At 40.8% G+C, this 26,802-nt stretch overlaps 1 protein-coding gene across 5 annotated transcripts in view; it reads left to right on the top strand.

Annotated features, from left to right (window-relative positions):
- The window catches only part of ube3c (ubiquitin protein ligase E3C), a 173,819-nt gene that overhangs the window by 49,899 nt on the left and 97,118 nt on the right, over window positions 1–26,802 (top strand). For all 5 annotated transcript variants that reach the window (XM_085987546.1, XM_085987548.1, XM_085987547.1 and 2 more), the window contains exons 10-14: window positions 1,366–1,517; window positions 4,979–5,166; window positions 16,512–16,598; window positions 21,205–21,365; window positions 26,051–26,283. In XM_085987546.1, coding sequence (XP_085843672.1) covers window positions 1,366–1,517; window positions 4,979–5,166; window positions 16,512–16,598; window positions 21,205–21,365; window positions 26,051–26,283 — 821 coding nt within the window. The remainder of the gene's footprint in view (window positions 1–1,365; window positions 1,518–4,978; window positions 5,167–16,511; window positions 16,599–21,204; window positions 21,366–26,050; window positions 26,284–26,802) is intronic.

The following is a 26,802-nucleotide window of genomic DNA, read 5'->3' on the forward strand; positions in this document are numbered from 1 at the left end:
TGCCACAGAGGGCGGTGGAGGCCAGTTCATTAAATATATTCAAGAAAGAGTTGGATATATTTCTTAAGGCTAAAGGGATCAAGGGATATGGGGAGAAGGCAGGGACCGGGTACTGAATTTGGATGATCAGCCATGACCTCATTGAATGGCGGAGCAGGCTCGAAGGGCCGAATGGCCTACTCCTCCTATCTTCTGTGTATCTATGTAATAGAAAAGCAGGGTTGTTTAAATGGTGAGAGATTGGGAAATGTTGATGTTCAGAGGGACTTGTGTGTCCTTGTACACGAATCACTGAAAGTTAACATGCGGATACAGCAAGCAATTAGGAAAGCAAATGGTGTATGTTGGCCTTTATTACAAGAGGATTTGACTAAGCGTAAAGATGCCTTACTGCAATTATATAGGGCCCTGGTGAGACCACACCTGGCGTATTGTGTACAGTTTTGGTCTCCTTACCTAAGGAAGGATATACTTGCCCTAGAGGGAGTGCAACGAAGGTTCACCAGACTGATTCCTGGGATGGGGGATTGTCGTATGAGGAGAGATTGAGTAGACTAGGCCTATATTCTTTAGAGTTTAGAAGAATGAGAGGTGATCTCATTGAAACATATGAAATTCTTACAGGGCTTGACAGGGTAGATGCAGGGAGGATGTTTCCCCTGGCTGGGGAGTCTAGAGCCAGGGGTCACAGTCTCAGAATAAGGAGTCGGCCATTTAGGACTGAGATGAGGAGAAATTTCTTCACTCAGAGGGTGGTGAATCTTTGGAATTCTCTACCCCAGAGGGCTGTGGGGAGGCTCAGTCGTTGAGCGTATATTCAAGACAGAGATTGATAGATTTTTGGATATTAAGGGATGTGGGGATAGTGCAGGAAAGTGGAGTTGAGGTAAAAGATCAGCCATGATCTTATTGAATGGCTGAGCAGGCTCGAGGGGCCAAATGGCCTACTCCTCCTATTTCTTATAGCAGAGAAGCAGTCTTTGATGAATCATAGAATCAAAGAAATTTACAGCACAGAAGGAGGCCATTCAGCCCATCTTTTCCGTGCCGGCCGACAGAGCTATCCACCTTAATCCCACTTTCCAGCACTTGGTCCTTAGCCTTGTAGGTTATAGCACTTCAAGTGCATATCCATAGAGTATTTTGGGATCTATCTAAGAAGTTGGGCCTTATGAGCAACTTGCTCTTCAGCAAATGTTTGTTTCTGCATCAAATATTGAAGCATAATTTTGCTGCCTTGCCATTGTGCTACCTGTTTTCTGTTAGCTCAGTGTTTGTGCTATATAGTTAATTTGTTTAACGTTGTATGTGTATATATGTATATGGCAGTAACCTTCCTTGCATTTTTTTTTCACTGTAAATTAGCAACTCTGTCTGAGGAAGGCATGCTTGTGTACCTGAGGATGCTGCAGGTCCTTTTACCACAGTTACCGGTTTCACTGACTGGTTTAAATGGCAGAGAAATCAGTAGTGACTCTGAGAATGAAGAGGAGGAGCGCAAGATGTTTACCAGTAAGGTAAGAAGAACCCAGAATTGTTTCTCACTTTTTTATTTGGGTGCAAGTCGTTATCAGTTGTAGCTTTTAAATGTATATATTTTGTTGAAAAGTGAGTTATAAAACACCACCTTGGATTTTCTTGGATCTTGTTGACGTTATAAAGACTGTGCATACCTTTTATGTCCATAAACAGTGAATTGTGACATTAGCTTATAACCTACTGATGAGAATCTTCATTGAATTTTAACCAAACTTACAAAGAAGAAAGACTTGCGCCTTTCACGGCCACCGGACGGTTCAAAGCACTTTACAGCCAATGAAGTACTTTTTGGAGTGTCGTCACTGTTGTAATGTGGGAAACGTGGCAGTCAATTTGCGCACAGCAAGGTCTCACAAACAGCAATGTGATAATGACCAAATAATCTGTTTTTGTTATATTGGTTGAGGGATAAATATTGGCCAGGGCACCAAGGATAACTCCCCTGCTCTTCTTCGAAATAGTGCCATTGGATCTTTTACGCCCACCTGAGAGCAGACAGGGCCTCGGTTTAACGTCTCATGCAAAAGACGGCACCTCTGCCAGTGCAGCACTCCCTCAGTACTGCACTGGAGTGTCTGCCTAGCTTTATGTGCTCCAGTCCCTGGAGTGGGACTTGAACCCACAACCTTCTGACTCAGAGGCGAGTGTGCTATCAACTGAGCCACAGCTGACACATAAGCTGATGAAGATACTTGAAATAACAACAAAAAACGCTGGAGAAACTCAGCAGGCCAGGCAGCATCTGTGGAGAAAGAAACTGAGTCAACGGTTCAGGTCGAAGACCCTTCGTCAGAACTGAGAAAGCAGGAAATGAAACGGATTAAGAAGCAAGTTTGGGGGCTGGGAAATGGGGGAGGGGATGAAAGAACAAAAGGGAAGGTCTGGGAGAGGTGAAAAGACATTGAGATATTCAAGTCGAGACGAGATGGTAATAGGACAGGTAAAGAGACAAAAGATGGCTCTAGATGAAGTGTGAAATGCGCTGGCAGAATGAGAGACAGCTGCCATGTGGGAGAGAGAAAAAGGAAAAGGCACAAACCGAAGGTGTGGATAAAAAATATATAAAAATGAGAGGGGCCGAGGTTATGATCTGAAATTGTTGAACTCGATATGGAGTCTGGAAGACTGTAAAGTGCCTAATCAGAAGATGAGGTGCTGTTCCTCGAGCTTATGCTGAGCTTCTGTGGAACAATGCAAGAGGCCAAGGACGGTGAGGTCCGAGTGGGAATGGGGCGGTGAATTAAAATGACAGGCGACCGGAAGCTCGGGGTCACCCTTACGGACTGAACGGAGGTGTTCCGCAAAGCAGTCACCCAATCTGCGCTTGGTCTCCCCAGTGTAGAGGAGACCACATCGTGAGCAGCGAATACAGTATACTAAATTGCAAGAAGTACAAGTAAATCGCTGTTTCACCTGGAAGGGGTGTTTGGGGCCCTGGACAGTGGGAAGGGGGGAGGTATCGGGGCAGGTGTTGCATCTCCTGCGCTTGCACGGGAAGGTGTGCTGGGGGTGATAGAGGCGTGGACTCGGGTGTCTTGGAGGGAGCGGTCCTTATGGAATGCTGAAAGGGGAGGGAAAGATGCGTTTGGTGGTGAGATCACATTGGAGGTGGCGGAAATGGTGGAGGATGATCTGTTGAATGTGATACGAAAGAAGATACCTGATTTGTTTTCTTTAAAGATTAGATCATGCGTTTGCATATTGGTGTCAGCTGAATTGATAACTTAACCCTCTAAATACTTAAGTATATTTGTACCTTTTCAAAAATGTCTGATCACCTTGTGTGAGTGCAAAATGCACATTTTAAGATACGATTGTAACTATGCTGTGGTTATACTTCAACAAGTGGGTTTTAAAACTGCAGTTGTTTGCTTAAATTACTTAGCAAAAAAAAATTATTTTGCCAATTTTCCCCATCCCCTGACATTAGCATCTTAATGGGCTATGATTCCGCAGGTGCGTCTTGCCCTCTGTAACCTCGTCTAAGTGGGTGTTATTCATACGTGATGTGTATTGGCAGGCTAATCAATTGCAGTGGAAATTGTATCTGAGCCTGATCCTGTGCTCACCTCGCATCTACATGGCCTCACTTTCCAGCAGGGGTTGCTGCATAATGAGCAGGGATTTCACCTATTCCAGCCAGCTGGGGTGAAGTCTGTTGTATTAACCTTACGACTGCCCCAGCAGCGGTTCGCTAACTCAGCAGGAACAAGGGATAGAAACTCTGCCTTATCTAATTTTAGATACTCGCTAGATAAATGTGCTGATCTATTAGGAGAGCTATCTGTATCACTGCTTACTAACACCAAATAATTAGGTTTGAAGCAGTCAATGAATTATTTTTGAAGGAATCTAATTGCTTGAAAAAGAGGAGTATTGAAGGCTACCGGGAGCAAACAAAGTGCGATTCAACCAGGTGGCTCATATGGAGAAAATCCACTGGTGTAGACAGGATTGGCTGAAAGGCCTGTTTCTGTGCTGCAACATTCTGATTCCATAAATTCAGCTGTTGCATTGGAACAATGTTAGTTATCATATTTCACTATTGCCAAGCATGCATTGTAACTAGGGCTTTAATTTAATAAAAATAGTCATAACACATTCGCTTGGCACTTGGAATTTTTCTATCGTTGACTTTCAGAACAATTCTCAATTTTCTATAGAAATCCTTTTTCAGGAATGAGAATTTTTTATGGTTTACCTTTTTCCCTGTTAGTTTGGTCTTTTAAATATATAGTGTATGTTTGTGTTCTAAAACTCCTAAAAAGCCAAACGTTGAGGAAGCATTGCACTAATAGGTTTTTCAAGTCACTGACATTTACCTGTCTACAATTTTCTCACTTTTTAGTTACTTTGCGAACAATTTCTACTGCCAATCCTTCACCAAACCATTTTTTCCACTATTGGCCACTTTGGTGACTGGTTTATCACGAGCAAAATGTGAAACACAAATACAGGAAACTTTGTGCTATCCGGCACCGACGGGATCGAGCTGCTGCCGTTCCCTCAAAACTGCCGGACACCAGCGTTAATGTTGAAGCATACGGAGCTTTTCATCTCCGTATCTGACAACAAACACTCTTGCTTAGCAACAGCTTCTAAACAGTCGGCCCGTACCTTGGAAGCGTCTCTCTGAAGCTGTTGCTAAGCTACAGAGACTTTGCAGAGCCTGACTGTTGGGGAAAAAAAAGCCACGAGAAGAAAAAAAAACCACGAAGAAAAAAAACCTAACTAAACGGCTCCTGATTTTTGCCGGTGGCTCGAGCTTAGCTTCCGGATAACACACAGTTTCCTGTACATTTTAAAATAAAATGCACTATACCCTGTGATTTCTTCAATTTTAGTATTGTTTTTATTTAGATACTTTATAGGAATGTTCCTTTTGTAAAATCTGTCCGCTGGAATGGATTTATTCATGTTTAATTAATTCTGTTTAAAGGGCGATGGTAGAATTTCAGTGAATTTAATTACTGCGGAGTGTCTCAAGAAGCTGGACACTAAGCAACAGACAAACGCCTTGCTAAACCTGGTATGGAAGGAATCTGTGAGTGAAGATGTTTTCACAATGATGGCGTCCATCTGCCACACACTGATGGTGCAACACAGGATGATGGTTCCAAAAATCAGGCAAGTGGGTTACAAGGAGAGGTTAGATTTGTTTGAGAATTATACTGGAAACATTTGCTCTTGGGGCAAACCCTGGTACACAAATGAATCTCCCGATAGCCAGAGAGAGATTTTTCGTAACGGTTAGAATAATCTATAAAATAGCCCAGACAATCCATCTGCCATCTAACTTTCCTAGAGGGCCAGAGCCAGCCCCCTATGGGTATTATAAGACTGGCAGACAAATTAACATTTCATAAAACCGGCAAACCCTTCACAAAATGTGACTGTCAAAAGTGGCTCTGCATTGGAAACCGTGTGTATTAGCAATTTCCAATTTGGCTTGAAGGTTTAGAAATGAATTTGAATCACTTGTTTTGAAATTACGATTTTTAAAACTGAGTTACAATTGTTTACAGTTTAGTTGCCTTATCTTCACACTCTACCTTTGGCAAATAGTGTGAAATAGTGGAAAGATTTGCAGGCTGATTAATTGTCTGACAGTCTGCCATGCGAACACTCCTTCCATGGCTATAACCATCATTATACCAGGCAGTAGGGTGGTTATGCCTACATGGCGGGAAGGTTTTATGGGCTCACAATGCATACGATGAGGAGGTGGGGTGGGGGGTGGGCCAGGCACGTGTATCCCTGCTGGATTGCAAATTGCTGTGTGTCAGCATAATTTCTGAAACCTCAACACTAGTTTTTAAAACTGTGGAAGAACTGGGGGTTGTAAAGTTTATTCTACTACAAATTTCAAAATTACAGGTGTTTAATAAGAGTAAGCTGCCCATCCCTCATCTCCCAGGATGACCTTTCTAGTCCTGAATCAGCTTGCTTCTGCAGCTTTTTGCAGCGATGATGCTGAGTTCGGAAACTTGGTGGCGTTAAGGATCAAACCTTCCCATGACTACGCAATTATTTTAAGCGTTTCAGAAGCAAAGTCTGGATACATAAAATTGGTCCTGAATTAAAGAGAGATTTGCAGAGCTGAAATTGTTTTCACTTGGGAAGTGAAGATTGAAGAAAGATAGGGTCTAGATCTTTAAAATAATGAGGCAGAGATGCATAGATGTAAACAGTCCATTTAACAATCTGGGGGCACAGGATTAAATTAGGAAGCATAAATTCTCTTGTGCCAGCTGAGTATCTTGATATACACACAAACCAATCAACTTGGAATCCTAGAAGGAGCCCATTCAGTCCAGTGCGTGTGTATTGATGGCTCTTCCCTTGGAAATTGTGTGGTTGTTATTTAAGGATAAGTTTGGGTTCATCTGCAATATTCCATGTAGTCGAATATCCTGTTGGCACTCATTGTCTGCTCACAGTCCCTAGGGCATAGTACTGGAGACTGTTCTTGCTAGTAAACTATTTTTAAGCATGAGTTGGTGCTATGCTAAGCTTGTGTAATTTGGAAAATAAACTGCTTTCTTGAAGAAATGTGCTCAGTAAATTTCTTAGCTTCTTAAATACTGACTGGCTTTCTGCCCTATTTCTTCTGCCAAATATTTTCTTGTTAATGCAACAATAACAACTTGCACCTCGAACTTCTTGCACACAGAAGGACACGTGGAGCAATTTGTTGGATGGAAGAGAAAAACAATTTAGACTGAGCGTGAGAGGAAACCAAGGTTCAGGGCAGATGGTGCCAAAGTACAATTGAAGGGAATGGGTTTGGGGTTTTTTCTGAAAGTGGGTATGGAGGTGTGAAAACAGAGGAGGGAATCTGAGGGCAGGGATATAGTGGCTGAAAGAGCCTCCAAATGGTAGAGCAGAAAGAACGAAGATTGAGTTGTATACTTTTGTCAGAGGAGTGGAAGATGTGTTTGGGGATGTACAAGTGGAGGAGATCAGAGTTAGGGTGGGGACAAGACCATGGAGGGATTTAAAATACTGATTGAGAGAAACTTGGGTATGCTATGGAATATTCCTAAATTAGCACAGTTAATTTTTCATTAACCAAAAAAATCACATTTTGATGTAGAAATGCTATTGTAGTCCTCAACGTGTTCATTATTGTTAAGAAATTTGTATTAAAATATCAGGCATTTTCACTGTCCTAAGCATACAAATAAAACTGCAGCAACATTTCACTAGTTAAAATAAATACACTTTTTTGCAGTGAACAGTTTTTAAACTTTCTAAAGATCAAATGTTTGCAATAAAACCGGTATAAATGCTTCTGCCGATCTTGTGTTGTACTTAATGCTGTTCATTGCAAAACAGCAATGTAAATAATGCACTGAAAGCCTATTAGCTGCTGTCTTAGTTTAGGAGTGTTTATAGCTGCCAGAGGAAGTAAGATGTCAGTGAAACTGTCAATGCTCGATTAAGATAATTAGCTTTTATGGACTAATTACATCAGGGCAGGATGTGAGGTTTCAAGAACATAGCTGCTGCTGAATTGGGATGTTTGCATTTATTGCTGCAAATAACCTGCCTCCCTGGGTAATAACTACTGATTTTAAATGCATCATCACACTGGTTGCGTTTACTAGTGAACTATTTGTAAAGGTGCTTACTGAAGTGAAGAAAGCAATACCAAGGCTATAATTGTATGAGCACAGCTGCCATTTCCTGTGTGGAATGCCTAGCTCTAAATCAGCAATTTTACTGAAAATCAGTGCCGTAGAGTGGCCTAAAATCATTCATTATAAATTTATTTATAGGCTTTAGATAATTGGAGGTGCTTCACCACATTTTTCAGGTATAGACCTTTTTTTATCCCCTCTGTGTAAAGACTAACACATTTTGAAATACAAAAAGTCTCTTTTTAAAAATAAAAATAAAAAGTCCTTCAGCTTTGTTAGAATTGATTTGGGCATTTATTGATGCTGATGTTTGTGGTACCAAAACCATTTGTCAAAATCTTCATGATTTAAAAAAAAAAAAAGTAGAATTTGCTGGTATGTTTTTTCAATCAACATATAGAATAATGGCTAGACTTGTATGGTTCAATTTTGTTCTGTCTGTTCTGATGCTACATTAGAAGCCCTCAGATCAAAGTTTAGTGCGATTATACATTTCAAGAGACCCTAAGATTGAATTGCAATTTTTAACTCCCTTAGTAGTAATAAACTATATATATATATATATATATATATATATATATATATAGTTATAGTTCAGTTTTTTGTCTTTTAAGATGCATGTCCCTCTTCTGAACAATCTCCCACGGATAAGCACGAGCCGAGTAAGCAGGCAGGGAGTGGTTTCCAGAGCGCTGCCTAAAACCCCTCTGAAATAAAAATAGAAAATATTGGAAATACACAGGCCTGTGAGCATCTGAAGAGAGACAAGACAGTTACTAATTTGGGTTTTGATTCTTCAGAACTGGAAGCTCAGTGAGCATGTTGATGGAACTGAGCAAAATGAAAGGGTGGGCTAAGGGGGAACAAGAAACAAAGGGTAAAAGTCAGAAGTCAGGAATGCTGACTCTTGTCACACCAAAGCAGTTAATACTGTTAAATAGAAGGGAAAGGGACCACATTGATGACTGAATGAAAGACAGTCAAAAGGCATGACTGAGAAAGGAACCAAATTTCTTAAAAGCTGGCATAGTTTGGCTGTTGGGAGGCACAACAGTCTGACTTAGGTTAGTAACGCAATGGAGTGTGGGTGGAATTCACCCGACATCACTTTGGTGCTTGGCTTTGGTGTTCTAATTGTTACCTTTTTAGTTATTTGGTACAGTGGTGGTTGATCTCAGAATTGTATAATAATTGCTAAACTGTGAGAAAATTGCGACGTACAATTGGTAAATGGGGCAATTCTTTTATTTCCCACAGTAGGTTTAGAGGAGTGGGACATACATTCAGTAATTTGAAACTGATATTTAAGTATTATCGCATCGCTCTGTGAAAGATAAAAATCTGCTCATTTATTTCCACTTTATTACTAGGCAAATTTTACAAGTACATTCTGGCGCTATTGTGTAATGATTTAAGCGATGCTGATAATGACCGTTTCCAATTAAGTAACAATTAAAAGCGTAATATCCTCTAAACTGGAAATTGTTTACTTATTTTGTTTTCAATCACTTAATTGCAGCCTGTAAGTTGTACACCGTCTGATCGTACATCTGTTCCTGTAAGTCTAGAATGCATGACATCTACTGGTTAACTGCAGAAAATATGTTTGTGTAGATTAATTGTGGAGCTGCTGATTGAGGGGTGGGGTGAGAGAGAGAGTGTGAGAGACTGACTCTTTGGGGTAAGTTTTTCATCTTCACCGCCTGGGTGTTAATCTGGTAGAGCGGGTTGTCCGGTCTCTCTAGAACCTGCCTGATTTTCATTCCATTGATCTGCGCTCAGGTAGTGAAGACAAAAATCAACCCTTTTGTTTTATAACTGTTAGAAAATTATAACAATGATCCACCTCTTAAACTGGCCCTTGTGGAGCAGCCAAGATAGGCAAGAGGTGCCACCCAATTGTGAAGCGGTGGGAGTGATTGGAGGCAGCAGTGGTGTTTTTAGCTGTGTAATTCAGGAATGGAAATTGTGTACCTGCTTTGTGGCAAGGTCCTTGCGTTGACCAAGGTCTGAGGTGGATCCAGATTGATGCGGAATCCTAGTGAGTGTTTTGTATTCTAAATGGACATCGTATTCTGTGTAATTACTTGTAGAAGTGCACTTGGGTGGTTAGTCCTTTACAAAATTATAAGTGGAGTGACATTGCGTGTTGCCAATGTTTAAGATGTCTATGCTCATGCCTGGAACATGAGAACTTTACAGCTGCACAATGACTGACAATTTGTGTTAATTTATTGCGGCATTTATATTCCAGAACTATGGCACTACTGCAAGATAGATCCAGCATAAAAAGTCCTCAAAAGACTCTCCGTGCAAATTACTCCTCCTGTCCATGGACAAGAGTTCCTGTCCTTGGAACCCTCCTTATTTGCCGAAGTTCGGATGCAGAGTTGAGGCTTTTTTTTTACACTTAAATCATTGTTTTCAGAGGTGGCCAAACTAACCTCTGTACATCATTGTCCCGTGTTTATACTGTCCCCATAGGCCTCTTAAAGGCTGATTCAGAAAACAGAAACTTGGCCTTGTGAACATGTGCAGGGGACTGGTCCACCATCATCTTAATCTGCCTCCAACACAACTGCAGCAGAGAATGCTGTTGATGATTTTTCAATTTTTAAAAAATACTTCAGTTTAAAAACAAAAATAAAGTGGCTCAATTGTGTCGTGTGCTTGCATTACATTGAAAGTATGTTGGTGCACTGAACCAGTTCAGTCGATTTAGCAGGCCACTGAGACAGGTCGGAGTTCCGGTGGCTGATCAGGTGACTCACATTAATGTAAATGTGCCGCCTTGCTGAACTGGGTTTGTTGAAGCATGCAATAGTTTGTAACCTCTTCTGTACTCCCAGTAAGCTCTAGGGTCAGTTTTATGTGACATCTCTCCTTGATACAGTTTTCTTGAGCTGCGCTCTGTTATGCCACTCAATGCGCACAAAAAATAAACCAGGTCTAAATATTTTTGGCGCCTTTTGGTTTGTGGGCTTACTGTGTGATGATTAGAAGAACAAATTCTGGTGCCGATTAGTGATGTGACAAGTTTATCTTTCAGTTATACTGAACATTTTTCGTTGTTGTGGCTTGAACCTTTTAAGCCACAACAATGAAGTACAGTGGAGTTTGATGGGTAGCAAATTCTCAGATTTTCCCACTTAATGACAAGTTGAGTTCGCATCACAAGTGCTGCATGATGGCTACCATATAACTGTAGCTGCACAGATTGCTTTTTAAACTTCAAAGTTTTTTTAAAATATGTGACTAGGCAGTATAACTGCAGCTCCCCATTCCATCAATGTTAAAAATGTAGTCTGTACAGTATAATTTTTGTTCAGTATAACTGGGGCATCTTGGGCTTGAGTCCATAACCAGATTTGCTCCTGAATTCAAAAGGATTTAAATAGGTTAATGTCTCACTTCCCTACCAACAGATGAAAGAACTTTCGTTTGCATCTGCACATTGGTCTAATTGCTTCCATGGTAAATAAGGCCATCCCAGATGACTAATTCTACCACCATTATTCTATAGCTTGCTGTCGCACATGCACTAAGTTTCTTTCTGTAATTGTTGAGAATCAGAATTGTGCTAAAAATAATTGTAAATGTTCGCCTTGTGTTGCAGGAGACCGATGTGAGCCTTTGTACTTAAAATATGAAGTCAAGAGCCACCAAGAGAACTTATTTCCATGTTACTTTTCTCCCTCTCCTCTTTTGAAGGTGTGCATTCCTTGCTGGCATCCTGGTGCCCTCCAGCACCTTGCCCAAAAGGCTTTATTCACATGAGTCCTGCTAGTGAATGTTTGCATGTTGATCTACCATGGGTAGGAAGCTGTATCACACTTGAGTCAAATCTTGCCCTCACCCAATGTTCACACAAGTTCAGTTTCATCAGGGATTGTTGGATGGCATTTGGGAGTAGTTAATCCCAAAGTGAACGTATATTTAAGTAACGAGGAAAGAAATGGCAAATCCTAGAAATTTGAATTAAAGTAGAAAATGCTAGAAATATTTGCATACCATTCAATTTTCAGCTCTGAAGAAAGGTCAGCACCTGAAATGGTAGCCTGCCTTTTCTCTGCATAGTTGCAGACTATGCATTTCCTGTATTTTCTGATTTTAACTCTTAATACATTTGTTTTTGATTTAGCTTACATGTTTACTGATTACATATTTACATCAACAGCATCTTCAGCAATTACTTTTTCCTTCTATATTTTCTTAACAATTGTTGTACAGTGTACAATACAGATTAACCTTTTTAGGTTGACGATATGTAGTTGGAAATTCCCAACCTATTTCCAGCATGAACCCCTCTGCCTATCCACTTCCCTCTCCAACTTTAAGGCACCTCTTTGATCAAGTGTTTGGTCACTGCCCCTAATCTCTCTTCCTTTGGCTTAGCACCTGTCTTCCTCGCGCCTCTGAAGAGAATATTTCTTTAAAGGCGCTATAGAAATGCATGTTGGTGTTGCTGCAGCAAAATTTGGAAGGGCAATATTGACATGTATGTAAAATAGTTTTATTTGTGCACTCTCCTCCTTTGAAGTTCACGTTTCCTTCTGGTCCTACAGATCTTTATGTATGTGAACCTTCTCGGCGAATAATTTGTGAAGTGTTGTTTTGATGAATATATATTTTAATTTTTAACCTTGATTGGTATAAAGCGCTTGTACCCATGTTTTGCCAAAACTACCTTTTAAGTAGTATCTGTTTTGACTGTCTGCTTGGCCAGTTGTTAGTGTGCCATGCCTGAAGGATAGGTGTGAGTTTGAAAGATTTTTGTTCTTAAACTGGCAGCTAGTGTAGCACGAAGTGGACTCTGTACTTTGGATGAGGGATAACTTACCTACCCTAGTGGGCGACTGGTACTGGAGGAGAAACTTGCCTTTATGTATATTAACCATGGATCAGATTACATAGAATCTACAGGACAGAAATGGGCCATTTGGCCCAACTGGGCTGTACATAGGAACATAGTAACAGGAGTTCAGCCCTTCGAGCCTGTTCCGCCATTCAATTAGATCATGGATGATATTCTACATGAGCCTCCTCCCACACTCTCTCAATTAGTCTTTATGGAATTGAGTAGAATGTACAATTAGTTTTTTTTTTTTTTAAGGTGTCAGTGGTTTAACTTGATTTAATAGAAGATAGGAGCAGGAGTAGGCCATTCGGCCCCTCGAGCCTGCTTTGCCATTCAATGAGATCATGGCTGATCATCCAAATTCAGTACCCTGTCCCTGCTTTCTCCCCATATCCCTTGATCCCTTTAGCCGTAAGAAATATATCCAACTACTTCTTGAATATATTTAATGAATTGGCCTCTACTGCATCCTGTGGTAGAGAATTCCACAGGTTCACTGCTCTCTGGGTGAAGAAATTCCTCCTCCTCTTTGTCCTAAATGGCTTACCCCTTATCCTTAGACTGTGACCCCTTGTTCTGGTCTCCCTGACCATCGGGAACATCCTTCCTGCATCTAATCTGTCCAGTCCTGTTAGAATTTTATAAGTTGCAATGAGATCCCCTCTCATTCTTCTAAACTCCAGCGAGTATAAGCCCAATCGACCCAATCTCTCCTCATATACATCATTCCTGCCATCCCAGGTATCGGCCTGGTGAATCTTCGCTGCACTCCCTCCATGGCAAGAACATCCTTCCTCAGATAAGGTGACCAAAACTGCACACAATACCCCAGATGTGGTCTCACCAAGGCCCTGTACAACTGCAGCAAGACATCCTTGTTCCTGTACCTAAACACACTCGCTACGAAGGCCAACATACCATTTGCCGCCTTAACCGCCTGCTGCACCTGCATGCTTACCTTCAGTGACTGGTGCACAAGGACGCCCAGGTCTCGTTGCACTTCCCCTTCTCCCAATCTATTGCCGTTCAGATAATAATCTGCCTTCCTGTTTTTGCCACCAAAGTGGATAACCTCGCATTTATCCACATTATACTGCATCTGCCCAATCACCCAACCTGTCCAAATCATACTGAAGTGTCTCGGCATCCTCTTCACAGCACACACGCCCACCCAGCTTTGTGTCGTCTGCAAACTTGGAGATATTACATCTAGTTCCCTCGTCTAGATCATTAATATATATTGTGAATAGCTGGGGTCCAAGGACCGATTCCTGCGGTACCCCACTAGTCACTGCCTGCCACTCGGAAAAAGACCCGTTTATTCCAACTGTTTGCTTTCTGTCTGCAAACCAATTCTCTATCCAAATCAATACCTTGCCCCCAATCCCATGTGTCTTAACTTTACATGCTAATCTCTTATGCAGGGCCTTATCGAAAGCCTTTTGAAAGTCCAAATACACCGCATCCACTGGTTCTCCCTTATCTATTTTACCAGTTACATCCTCAAAAATTCCAGTAGATTAGTCAAGCACGATTTACCTTTTGTAAATCCATGTTGACTTTGTCCGATCCTGTCACTGTTTTCCAAGTGCTCTGCTATTACATCTTTTATAATGGACTCTAGCATTTTCCCCACTACGATGTCAGGCTTACCGGCCTGTAATTCCCCGTTTTTTCTCTATGACCTTTTTTGAACGGTGGGGTAACATTAGCTACCCTCCAATCCATGGGTACTGTTTCAGATTTTATCAAATGTTAGACGATGATCAGCAATGCATCTACTATTTCTAGGGCCACTTCCTTAAGTACCCTAGGATGTAGATTATCAGGCCCTGGGGATTTATCGGCCTTCAATCCCATCAATTTCCCTAACGCCATTTCCCTACAAATACTGATTTCTTTCAGTTCCTCCCTTTCATCAGACCCTATGTTCCCCGGCATCTCTGGGAGGTTATTTGTGTCCTCCTTTGTGAAGACAGAACCAAAATATGTATTTAATTGGTTAGCCATTTCTTTGTTCCCCATTATAAATTCCCCTGATTCTGACTGCAAGGGACCTACGCTTGACTTCACCAATCTTTTTCTCTTCACAGCTATAAAAGCTTTTACAGTCTTTTATTTGGATAGCTTTTATTTGGATAGAATATAAAAGTAGGGAGGTATTGCTTCAGTTGTACAAGGTATTGGTGAGACCGTACCTGGAATACTGCATACAGTTTTGGTGTCCATACTTAAGAAAAGACATACTTGCTCTCGAGTCAGTACAAAGAAGGTTCACTCGGTTAATCCCGGGGATGAGGGGATGGACATATGAGGAGAGGTTGAGTAGATTGGGACTCTACTCATTGGAGTTCAGAAGAATGAGAGGCAATCTTATTGAAACATATAAGATTGTGAAGGGGTTGGATCGGGTGGATGCGGGGAGGATGTTCCAGATGATGGGTGAAACTAGAACTAGGGGGCATAGTCTTAGAATAAGGGGCTGCTCTTTCAAAACTGAGATGAGGAGGAACTACTTCACTCAGAGGGTGGTAGGTCCATGAAATATGCTGCCCCAAAAAGCTGTCGAAGCTACATCATTACATAAATTTAAAACAGAAATAGACAGTTTCCTAGAAGTAAAGGGAATTAAGGGTTACGGGGAGCGGGCAGGAATTTGGACATGAGTTTAGGTGCGGATCGGTCATGGCCCTGTGGGTAGCGGAGTGGGCCCAGGGGCCATGTAGCCTGATCCTGCTCCTGTTTCGTGTGTCTAATTCTGTTAGATTCAGGAGACAGTCCTGTCATAGTGGATTGGCGGTTAGGATCAGATCAGCCATGATCTTATTGAATGGCGGCGCAGGCTCGAGGGGCCAATTGGCCTACTCCTCCTATTTCTTATGTTCTTATTAGTCAGTTTTTATGTTCCCTGCAAGCTTACTCTCATACTCTATTTTCCCCTTCTTAATTAATCCCTTTGTCCTCCTTTGTTGAATCCTAAACTGCTCCCAATCCTGAGGTTTACTGCTTTTTCTGGCCAATTTATATGTCCTCTCTTTGGATCTTATGCTATCCCTAATTTCCCTTGTTAGCCACGGTTGAGTCACCTTTTTTATTTTATTTGTATGCCAAACTGGGATGAAAAAATTCTGTAGTTCATCTATGCGGTCTTTGAATGTTTGCCATTGCCTATCCACTGTCAACCCTTTGAGTGACATTCTCCAATCGATCCCACCCAACTCGTGCCTCATACCATCGTAGTTTCCTTTATTTAAATTCAGGACCCTAGTCTCTGAGTCAACTACTTCACACTCCATCTTAATGAAGAATTAGATCATATTATGATCGCTCCTCCCCAAGGGGCCTCGTACAACAAGATTGCTAATTAATCCTTTCTCATTACATAATACCCAGTCTAAGATGGCCTGATCTCTAGTTGGTTCATCGACATATTGGTCCAGGAAACTATCCTGTATACACTCTAGCAATTCCTCCTCCACAGTATTGTTACTAATTTGGTTAGCCCAATCTATATGTAGATTAAAGTCACCCGTGATAACTGCTGTGCCCTTATTGCACGCTTCTCTAATTTCCCTTTTAATGCCATCCCCAACCTCCGCATTACTGTTTGGAGGCCTACATGCCACTCCCACTAACGTTTTCTGCCCAAAGATGTCCCAAAGTGCTTCACAGATGATGAATTATTAAAACAGGTTCTCTTTCATACTCCTGCTGAAGTCTCAATTAAAATTTATACAAAACAAATACTTTGCGTCTCCCCTAAATTTTATTTACCCCTTTCCTTTGTGATTTATTGCAGATTATGTATTTGCGCATCATATTTAACTTAATATTGCAAACAGAAACAGCAATCACGTATAGCATAGGATTGAGTTGATTGTATGCTGGACAAAAATGTTTTACATTTAGAAATTTGATAACTTCTTGTTTAATTTGTAGACGTTTCTTAACATCTTTATGGTTTCTTCCAGACTTCTGTACAGTTTGGCTTTCAATGCAAGATTCATGCGACATCTTTGGAATTTGATCACGTCTGTAACAACAAAAATGATCACAGGGTAAGAACATAGATATGCGTGTCCAGCGCTCTACCTAGTTAAACATTTACTGTTACTAGTCATGCCGAAGAACAGTTACAATCACACAAGATGAGCATTTATTTCTTATTTTAAGAATGGAATGAAGGGCTGATTTTGTTGTAAATACCTATTTCCTTGTTTTTTTTAAATTGTTAGTTGCTACAGTGTAAATTTTACCCATCAGGAAAATCATGGAGTCCACTGACCTTGTGGCCAACTTCCTAATGTGCTCCCAGTAAGCAAAGCTCCATGCTGGGAGTGTGAATTCATAAAATTTGCCCTAATATTTTATGGCAAGAAATTTCACCTTTTTAAGGATTTACTTCTACAAAGTCTACATTTAATTTGCAGAGTTGAACTATAGTTTATAAAAGAAAATTAATTTTAAAATCTTAATTAATTTACCTGTTTAAGTCTGATTATATCTGCACTTCCCTACAATGTTGCACCTCTTAAGTCTTGTCCTTTGTACATTTGCTGTTCTATTGCAACCATCTACCATATGATATATACAGGAAACTTTGGTTTATCCAGAGGTTATATGTCCGGAATACTCGATCGAACGGCAAAAATCAGGAGCCGTTTTTTCAGTTCTCATTGCTTTTTCTTTTCCCCCAGTCAAGCACTCCAAGGTCTGTAGCTACAGCGACAGCTTCAGCTACAGACGCTTGCAGCTGCAGCCGACTGTTTTGAAGCTGTTGCTAAGCAAAAGGGTTTGTTGATTCACACGGAGCTTCTCAGTTCCGTTTGTTTAAACATTAACTCTGGTATGTCCGGCACTTTTGATGTTACGGCACCAGCTCGGTCCCGTCAGTGCCGGATATCAGAGAGTTTCCTGTACTATGTCCCCTAAATTTAAACAATACAAAAGACCTGGCTGAGTGTGCAATTTAAAAAATATATATATTATATATAATTTTTTCAGAATCTAGACATCGCTGGCTAGGCTGGTACTTATTCCACTGTGGGAGTAACTTCACCACATGGACTATAGTGGTTCAAGAAGGCGGCTCAACGCCACCTTCTCTAGGGCAATTGGGGATGGGCAATAAATGCTGGCCTTGACAGTGACGCCCACATCCCATGAATGAATAAAAAAAATCCCTAGTTGCTCTGTACAACTTAGTGGCTTCTTAGGCCGCTTTAAAGGGAACTTAATAGTCATCCACGATGGCATGGAACTAGAGTCATATATAGGCTAGACCAGATAAGGACGGTAGATTTCCTTAAAGGACATTTGTGAACCAGTTAGATTTTTACAATAATCTTGACAGCTTTATGGTCATTTTTACTGATACCCACTTTTTAAAACTGTATTCAAATTCTAAAATTGCCATTGTGTGATTTGAAATCACTGGCTTATTCATCCAGGCCTCTGGATTGCTGTTCCAATAACATAACCACTGCACTACCATCCCATAAATTTGGTATTTAGGTGAAAAACAAAGTAAAGCCTTATGATCAAACGTCACTGGTGATTATATTTTGATTGGAATTAACTTTTATATCAAAAATGTCTTTCATGTAATCTGAATTTTGAACATTAATCTTTTAAAAGTCTGCAGTAAACATTTTGATCACGCATGCATCTAAATTTACATAAAGTATTTGGTGCTTTTCAGGTTTCATGCTTTGAACAATCGGTATCATTAGAGTCAGATTGATCTGTAGTGCTGGATTTAGTCTTGTGTGGATTCTTGCAACCTATATGGCTGTACATGCTGCCTTGGATGCAGCCCATTTTGTTTTGGCATGCAGACTGTCCATATCCATGTCTCAGAGCTGCTAATTACTTCATCAAATTGATACTGTTATTTGTGCTGTCTTTGTGGTCTGATGATTGGCAGTCGTCAAGTTCCATGTACAATTGGATATTTCCACACCTAGCCATTGCATTTGCCAGGTTACACCCAGCCATGGTGCATGTTGTGCAACTTGGGACTAAATGTGTCCACCATTTTATGCAATATATTGTATAAAGAATGAAAAAACCTGCATTTGTGTAGCACCTTTCACATTCTCGGGATGTAAGAAAGACAGACTTGCATTTATATAGTGTCTTTCATGACGACCGGACATCCCAAAGCGCTTTACAGCCAATTAAGTGCTTTTTGAAGTGTAGTCTCTGTTGTAATGTGGGGAACGTGGCAGCCAATTTGCACACAGCAAGCTCCCACAAACAGCAATATGATAATGACCAGATAATCTGTTTTTGTAATGTTGATTGAGGAATAAATATTGGTCAGGACACTGGGGATAAATACCCTGCTCCTCTTCGAAATAGTGGCATGGGATCTTTTATGTCCACCTGAGAGCGCAGACGGGACCTCGGTTTAACGTCTCATCCGAAAGACGGCACCTCCGACAGTGAAGCACATTATACTTGTATGTCCCACATTGCATTTATATGGAAGCTCCACCATTGATGTCAAGTTGGGGGTGCCAAAGCTCTCTACCCACTGAAGAAAGAGTTCAGTAATCTAGATATGTGCCCAGGCTAGCTTAAAATTGAGTGCCATCTTACCAAGTAAGTGCATGGAATTGGGTTAATGCATCAGCACATGGCATGCATTAGCAAATTTGTTCAGTGCTTGGGTGAAGATGGTTTTGGAGGTAAAGAAGCTTCAGTTTTCTCGAGCTGTAAAGAGAGCTCCCTGCGACAAGAGCTTCAATTACTGTTCCTTTGGGCCCAAAAACCTACTGTTACAACATTCAGGACCAAAAGGTCTTGGTGGCTTTTTTATTCATGAGATGAAGTTGAGGGAAGTTATTTTCAGGAGACTGACTAGAAGTCATGGTTAACAACAGCAACTTGCATTTATGTCGTGCCTTTAACCTAGTAAAACATCCCAAAGCGCTTCATAGGAGCGTTATCAGACAAAAAATTTACACTCGCCGCAGAGATATTAGAACAGGTGGTCAAAGTAGGTTTTAAGGAGCTTCTTAAAGGAGGAAAGAGACTTAGATAGGCAGAGGTGTTTAGGGAGGGAATTCCTGAACCGTGGAACTAGGCAGCTGAAAGCATGACTGCCAATGGTGGGGAGGCGCAAGAGGCCAGAATTGTATGAGTGCAGAGATCTCCGGGTTGTAGGGCTGGAGGAGGTTACAGAGATGTGGAGGGCTGAGGTCATGGAGGGATTTGTACATGCAGGAATAAGAATTGACCAGTGTTGACTCCTCCTGTTGACTTGCTATTGTCGCTCATGGTCTGAGTGTCGTGCTGATCTCTGTTCATTTGTACACAGCATAATTGCCATCTCAAATTTCTGATGTGAATTCTGTGCGGTGAATACCAATTGATGCATGTCAGGTATTCAGTGACTCCCCACCAGGTCATTTTGCTCATACAAGACAAATTGAAACATTGTCACCATTTACTTAGCTTTCACTCGGATAACTATTAGAATAGTAAGGTGCATGTGTGTAACACTATCTGACCTTTGCATTAAGGTATGCAGTACCATCCCGAACATTATCTTGTAGTGCATGAAATTTATAATTCATCACGACCAAAACTTGTGAAATGCAACAGTACTAGAAGTCAGAATGGCAGTGTCACCACATTCTTTTCAGATTTTTGGTCTGGATTGAATCCATCTGGAACTGATGGGACAGAAACCTTTTGAAGTTAATACGTTCTCACCGCATAAAAACCTGGGAGAAAAAAGTGATTCTCTGAAGTACTACATGAACTGAATCATTGCTAACGGTTTTAGGGATTCTTATTAAATCATCCACGCATTGACTTGGCACGCTCCCAGATTACCACATCTACTCTTAATGGGAGATCTGTCCTATTAATTAACATGTAATTTTATTCATTAAAAATTCTCTGTCAACTGTTCTGAATTGTATGACATTGTGGATAAATTTAGCTTGTAACCATTCTTTTTCATTGCTGTGCATTCTACGAAAGATAGCCAAATAGCTGGCTAATGACACTGTCCTTTCTATATAAAAAAAAAATATTTAAGAGGGGGCAAAAATGTGGGAGGGAATTTTTTTTCAAGTGTCCTTATAAATAGACTATTGACGAAGCTATGGCTATTGACAGTTACTGCTTTCTATATCAGAAGCCTTTAATTTATATAATGTACTTATACATCCCTTAATGGAAACTTTATACTGGAAGCATTTGTTTAAACTGAGCAATAATTCATTGCACATTCTGTGGTGTTTTCTTAGAACAATTTGAGCTAGGCTACTTCACTTTTGTACAGAGTTCAGGAGAGGGAAAGGTCACATGGCACACCTATGACGTCGCAAACCATTCTAAAGGAGGTTGTTGCTTTATTGATTTCCCCCGTTCACATTGATTATCTTCCACCTCGATGAGCATGAAATTCATCCAGCATTTATTTTTATTTTTTTTAGAAGTTATAGAAACATTTTTTCTTGGTACAAATAAAATAAAACATTTTCATGCATTACTCTGATCTGCGTGTTTTTATTTAGTTAAATTAAGGAAGATTATCATCTGTGGTTAATTTCATGCAGGTTTGGATTGTTTTGTATCTAGAATTCTGCAAAGTACTTGGATATTTACTGAAATTGAACTATTAATGTTATGTTTTTGTGCATTAAGGTCTATGGTACCACTGCTTCACCTAATCTCACGAGGATCTCCAATGTCACTTGAGGACTCCCATCGGATCATACCTCTCTTTTACCTCTTCAGCTCCCTCTTCAGCCATTCCCTTATTTCAATACATGACAACGAATTCTTTGGAGAGCAAACTCAAGGAGGTAACTTGTATAATTAGAACATTTGTTACATCTCCAACTTTTTCCAGTTCTGACGAAGGGTTTCTCTTTCCACAGATGCTGCCTGACCTGAATATTTCCAGCATTTTCTGTTTTTATTTCAGATTTCCAGCATCCGCAGTATTTTGCTTTTTGTTTTAATTAGAACATTGTTGCTTAAATTACCTTTTTTGTGTTGGATACTCCAACATGTTGAGATCCACTTCACAGTGCTAAAATGCGTTACAAAATATTTTTAGAAGTTTGTTCTGCATAGATTTTTAGATTGACGTGATTCCTCAATTATCTCTGAGATTGCTGTTGGTGTCAATTCTGGCCAACATTTGATATCTATATCTTGTCCATGCATGTGCACTTTCCAGCAAGGGGCACTAGATAGTGATCACAAGTGGGGGAGCCTTGCCTGACTGTCCTTTTCTTCCCCCGTCTCCAGTCAGGAGACAGACACTGAGGCATTGTTTACTTCCCTGATTAAGATCAGCTGACTCAGTACAGACCAGGGATTGAACTTTGAGCTGTCCTGGTCTCTCTGGCTCAGTTCCACATCGCTGAGGGTTCTCTCAGGTTTTAATTTCTCCTCTATTTCTACCTATGCTAAACAGTTACTCTTTCCCCAATTTTTCTTCATCTGCTCCCGAGTACAGTTCCAAGAGTGCTAAAAGGCTCTTCATCATTGTACAAGCAGATATTCTCCTTGTGAGTGTTGACATGTTGTGCAATTATCAAACATCACAGCCAAGCTCAATATGTCCTTGCCTGATATAGCCACATCTTTTTTAAGAAGGGGTCACTAGATACTAATCTGGAACAGTAAATTGGGCGTTTTTTCCCCTCTTCCTGGGCAATGGGCACTGAGGCCAATTTCTGTGCCCTATTGCTGCAATGGTTGTGATCAGCTAAGTTACCAGACATTAAGGATCAAACCTAGGACATTCCTGATCTGTTTGACTGAGTTCCAGACCAAGTGAGCCACTAGAAGAGCCTAGTTATAATCTTTAAATGCAGCTATAAAGGGCTAACTACATATGTGAAGGGTAGCATAGTGATTATGTTACTGAACCAGTAATCCAGAAGCCTGGATTAAAGATCCGGATAGATGAGTTCAAATCCCATCATGGCAGCTGTGGAATTTAGAGTCAGAGTTATACAGCACAGAAAGAGGCCCTTCGGCCCATTGTGTCCGCGCCGGCCATCAAGCCCTATCTATTCTAATCCCATTTTCCAGCACTTGGTCCGTAGCCTTGTATGCTTTGGCATTTCGAAGTGCTCATCTATGTTTCTTGAATGTTGTGAGGGTTCCTGCCTCTACCACCCTTTTCAGGCAGTGAGTTCCAGATTCCAACCACCCTCTGGGTGAAAAAGTTCTTCCTCAAATCCCCTCAACCTCCTGCCCCTTACCTTGAAACTATGCCTCCTGGTTATTGACCCCTCTACTAAGGGGTAAAGTTCCTTTGTATCTACCCTATCTATGCCCCTCATAATTTTGTACACCTCAATCAGGTCCCCCCTCAGCCTTCTCTGCTCCAAGGAAAACAACCCCAGCCTGTCCAGTCTCTCTCCATAGCTGAAACGCTCCAGCCCAGGTAACATCCTGGTGAATCTCCTCTGCACCCTCTCTAATGCAATCATATCCTCCTTATAGTGTGGTGACCAGAACTGCGCACAGTATTCCAGCTGTGGCCTAACTAGCGTTTTGTACAGCTCCATCATAACCTCCCTGCTTTTGCCTTTATTAGCCGAGGCATAGAATGCAAGTATCCCATATGCGTTCTTAACCACCTTATCTACCTGTCCTGCTGCCTTCAGGGGTCTATGTACATGCACACCAAGGTCCCTCTGATCCTTTGTCCTTTCTAGGATCCTACCATTCATTGTGTATTCCCTTGCCTTGTTAGTCCTTCCAAAATGCATCACCTCACACTTTTCAGGGTTAAATTCCATTTGCCACTGTTCTGCCCATCTGACCAACCCGTCTATATCTTCCTGGAGCCTGAGGCTTCCCTCCTCTCTATTTACCACTCCACCAATTTTCGTGTCATCTGCGAACTTACTGATCATACCTTCTACATTCATATCTAAATCATTAATGTACACTGCAAACAGCAAGGGACCCAGCAGTTAATTCAGTTAATAAAATAAATCTGGAATAAAAAGCTAGTCAGTAATGGTGACCATGAAACTACCGGATTGTCGTAAAAACCCATCTGGTTCCCCAATTTTCTTTGGGGAAGGAAACCTGCCGTCCTTACCTGGTCTCCCTATATGTGACTCCAGACCCACAGCTATGTGATTGACTCTTAACTGGCCTCTGAAATGGCTTAGCAAGCCACTCCGTTGTATCAAAAGCACATGGACTGCAGCGGTTCAAGGCGGTGGTTCACCACCACCGCCTCAAGGCAACGAGGGATGGGCAATAAATGTTGGCCTTGCCAGTGACGCTTGCATTCAATGAATAATAAATATTGATTACAAAATAAAAGGTCATAGTTATTAATATGTCTTAAAATTTATTTTCTTCATGTATATTCTGCTAGCTTATTTTATTTGTAGTTAAATTAAAACTTCAATATGTGAACAGTCAGGTAAATGGCTTAAAATGTATAACCGGATTTAAAAACCTGAGAAATAGTCGGTGAGAATTAGCAGATGATGAAAGCAGAAGTTTTTCAAGCTCATGCCCCTCTTTCCAAAATAAGGAGAGAACACAAATAGACTGCACAATGTCATTCACAAATCAATTCCGGCTTTTATTACAGGATAATGACATCCATCCACAGACCCAGCTGACTCAGATTTGTGAGGGTACCTTTGGCTCTATAGTGTGCTTTAAAAATGTTTAGCTCTCGGTATAAGGGAGTCTGAAGACGACAAGCCAAAAAAGAGCTTCAGCTGACTTTATAAACTTGAATTAGAATGTTAAGCACTGAAGATGGAAGTAATATTTAAGTTAATGATGTACATCTGGAACTAGCTATTGCTGTTTCGTGGAATATGTATTCTCCAAATGAACAAATGAAAGGGAGAGTAGAAGTATTACAATTGGTGGGTATGAAGAATCATTTTACACTTGGCTTGTGTTTTTATGGTAGTCTGCACCTTGCACACCAATAGAATTTTTCATTCATATAAAATTCTAATGTCTTTTAAATGATTTCAATCAAAATGTACTTTGTTCCTGGTATGATTCCTGATCTGTTGCATTCGTTCATCTTGGCTGAGGCGGAGGTAGGGACACTTCAATTGGACTTGGTGCCCCGGGTTAGGGAGGGGGCAAATCTGTTTGGACTCTTGCTATTAATTGCTATCAATGGCCCATGTTGCAAGTGTGCTTTTGTAAGGATGTTAAGGGAGAACAGGGCTGAGCTCAGTTTTAATGCTCACCCCAGTCAAAATAGCCTGCAAAGACTCTGTCTAGGCTAGCATGTGAAGAATGGTCATTTAGCTGAGATGGGAGGATGCTTGCTGTCTGAACTGTAGGCTTACAAAGAGTTGATGCCTCTATATGAAGAGAAGAGAAAATTGGTGCAAAAATGCACTTTGTGCAATTTTCTTTTTTGAAAGGAAGAAAAACTTGCATTTATATAGTGCCTTATTTCCCTTTGGATTCTCCAAATCAATTGACAACTAATGGGCAAGTTTGAAGTGCAATCTCTTATTCTGTAGGTAAACGTGGCAGTCAATCTGCATACAAATGGCAAAAAAAAATCTGTTTTTGGTGGTGTTGGTTGAGGCAGATGGGTTGATCGCAATACGTGGCGAGTTTCCTGCACCTCTTCTGAGTAGTATTGAGATTTTTTGGTCTGACATTTCATCTGAAAGACAGCATGTCTTAGAATGCAGAATTTCCTTAGTGCTGCACTGACCTTTCAGCCTAAATTGATGCGCTCAAATCCATAGTGGGGTTTGAACCACAATCTTCTGATTCTGAGGTGAGAGTGCCAGCATCTGCAGTATTTGCTTTTGATAGTCATCATTGTAGAAGATTGTGAATACACTTCTGATAATTCAGTCATTTTTGCACTTAAAAAAAAAAAGAATTATTCCGTTATTGGAATTAGCAACTTCAAATTAAAAGGAATAGCCTTTATAATTAAGTTTGTTATGGGGTAGAGAATATAGAATAAATTATATAATAGTAGAGCTCAAGAGGCGGCCATTCAGCCCATCGAGTCTGCACTGAAGAGCAATCACTTAGTCCCATATCCTTGCAATTTTTTCTCCTTCAAATATTTATCCAATTCCCTTTCGACGGCAACTATTGAATCTGTATCCGCCACCCTATCAGGCAGTGCATTCCAAAGCCCAACCACTCATTGTCTGAAAACGTTTTTCTGGTTCTTTTGCCAATAACCTTGTATCTGTGCCCCTCTGGTTATTGATCCTTCAGCCATTGAAAACCATTTCTCTTCATTTACTCTAACCTCCTTTATGATTTTAAACACCAATATCAAATCTCCTCTTGGCCTTCTCTGCTCCAAGGAGAACAATATTGATGCAGGAAAATGTTTTTGCAGGTTATACAAATTGAATTGCATAGAATAATCCCCTAAAGATAAAAGTGAAGCATGTCAATTGTCCTAGAAACACAACTGAAAGTTGATGTAGGCTTGTTTGCTTGAATTAATAACGGGATGAATCACGGTAATGTTGCATTTCTGCTTCCTTAGGTGTGGGTCAGCAGCCGCCGACAATGATGCCGTTCACTTTACGAGAGTTGGTGACGTTATCCCGTTGTCTTCGGGATGCTTGCCTTGGAATAATTCACCTGGCCTATCCCGAAACCAAACCCGAGGTTCGGGAGGAGTACATGGTAGCATTTAAGAGCATTGGTGTCCGAACCAATGCACAAATGCAACAACGAATTGAAGCGGAGAGAAAGAGATGGATTCAGCTTTTTAAGGTACAGTGTGTGTGTCGGAGAATAGAAACTTGCGATAATGCTTCCCACATGTTTATATTGCAGTTTCTAACTTATTCTTAGTCGAATCTTAAACCCAATGAATAGTTTGAAATTAGTGTCTCTTAATGCATTCATTGTAAAATTACTGTTGGAGATGGCTGATGGTACAACGGTTAGTATATTAATACGCTGGAACATTGAATGCTTGACTCTATAGTTTCGCATCTGTTGGTATTGTGTAGAGGAGAAAAGTGTCTTCACTATGGAAGGGGGGAGGAATTGAAAGGGTGATCTGACTTTCATTTCTGATGTATATCTTCTGTTAACCAGTTACAGAGCAGGATTGCTTTACCCATGGTTGAAGGTGGGAAGCCCCTAATTAAGAACCAAAATGCATTTATGTAAAATGTACAAAAATACATTTTAGCAACAGGAGCAGGCCATTGAGCCTGTTCTGTCATTTAATTACATCATGACTGATCTGTATCATAACTCCATTTACCCGTCTTGGTTCCATAA

This window comes from Somniosus microcephalus, chromosome 5 (assembly GCF_052327205.1).
Source record: "Somniosus microcephalus isolate GS21.2 chromosome 5, FLI_Smic_1.0, whole genome shotgun sequence".
In the NCBI taxonomy this organism is placed as follows: domain Eukaryota; kingdom Metazoa; phylum Chordata; class Chondrichthyes; order Squaliformes; family Somniosidae; genus Somniosus; species Somniosus microcephalus.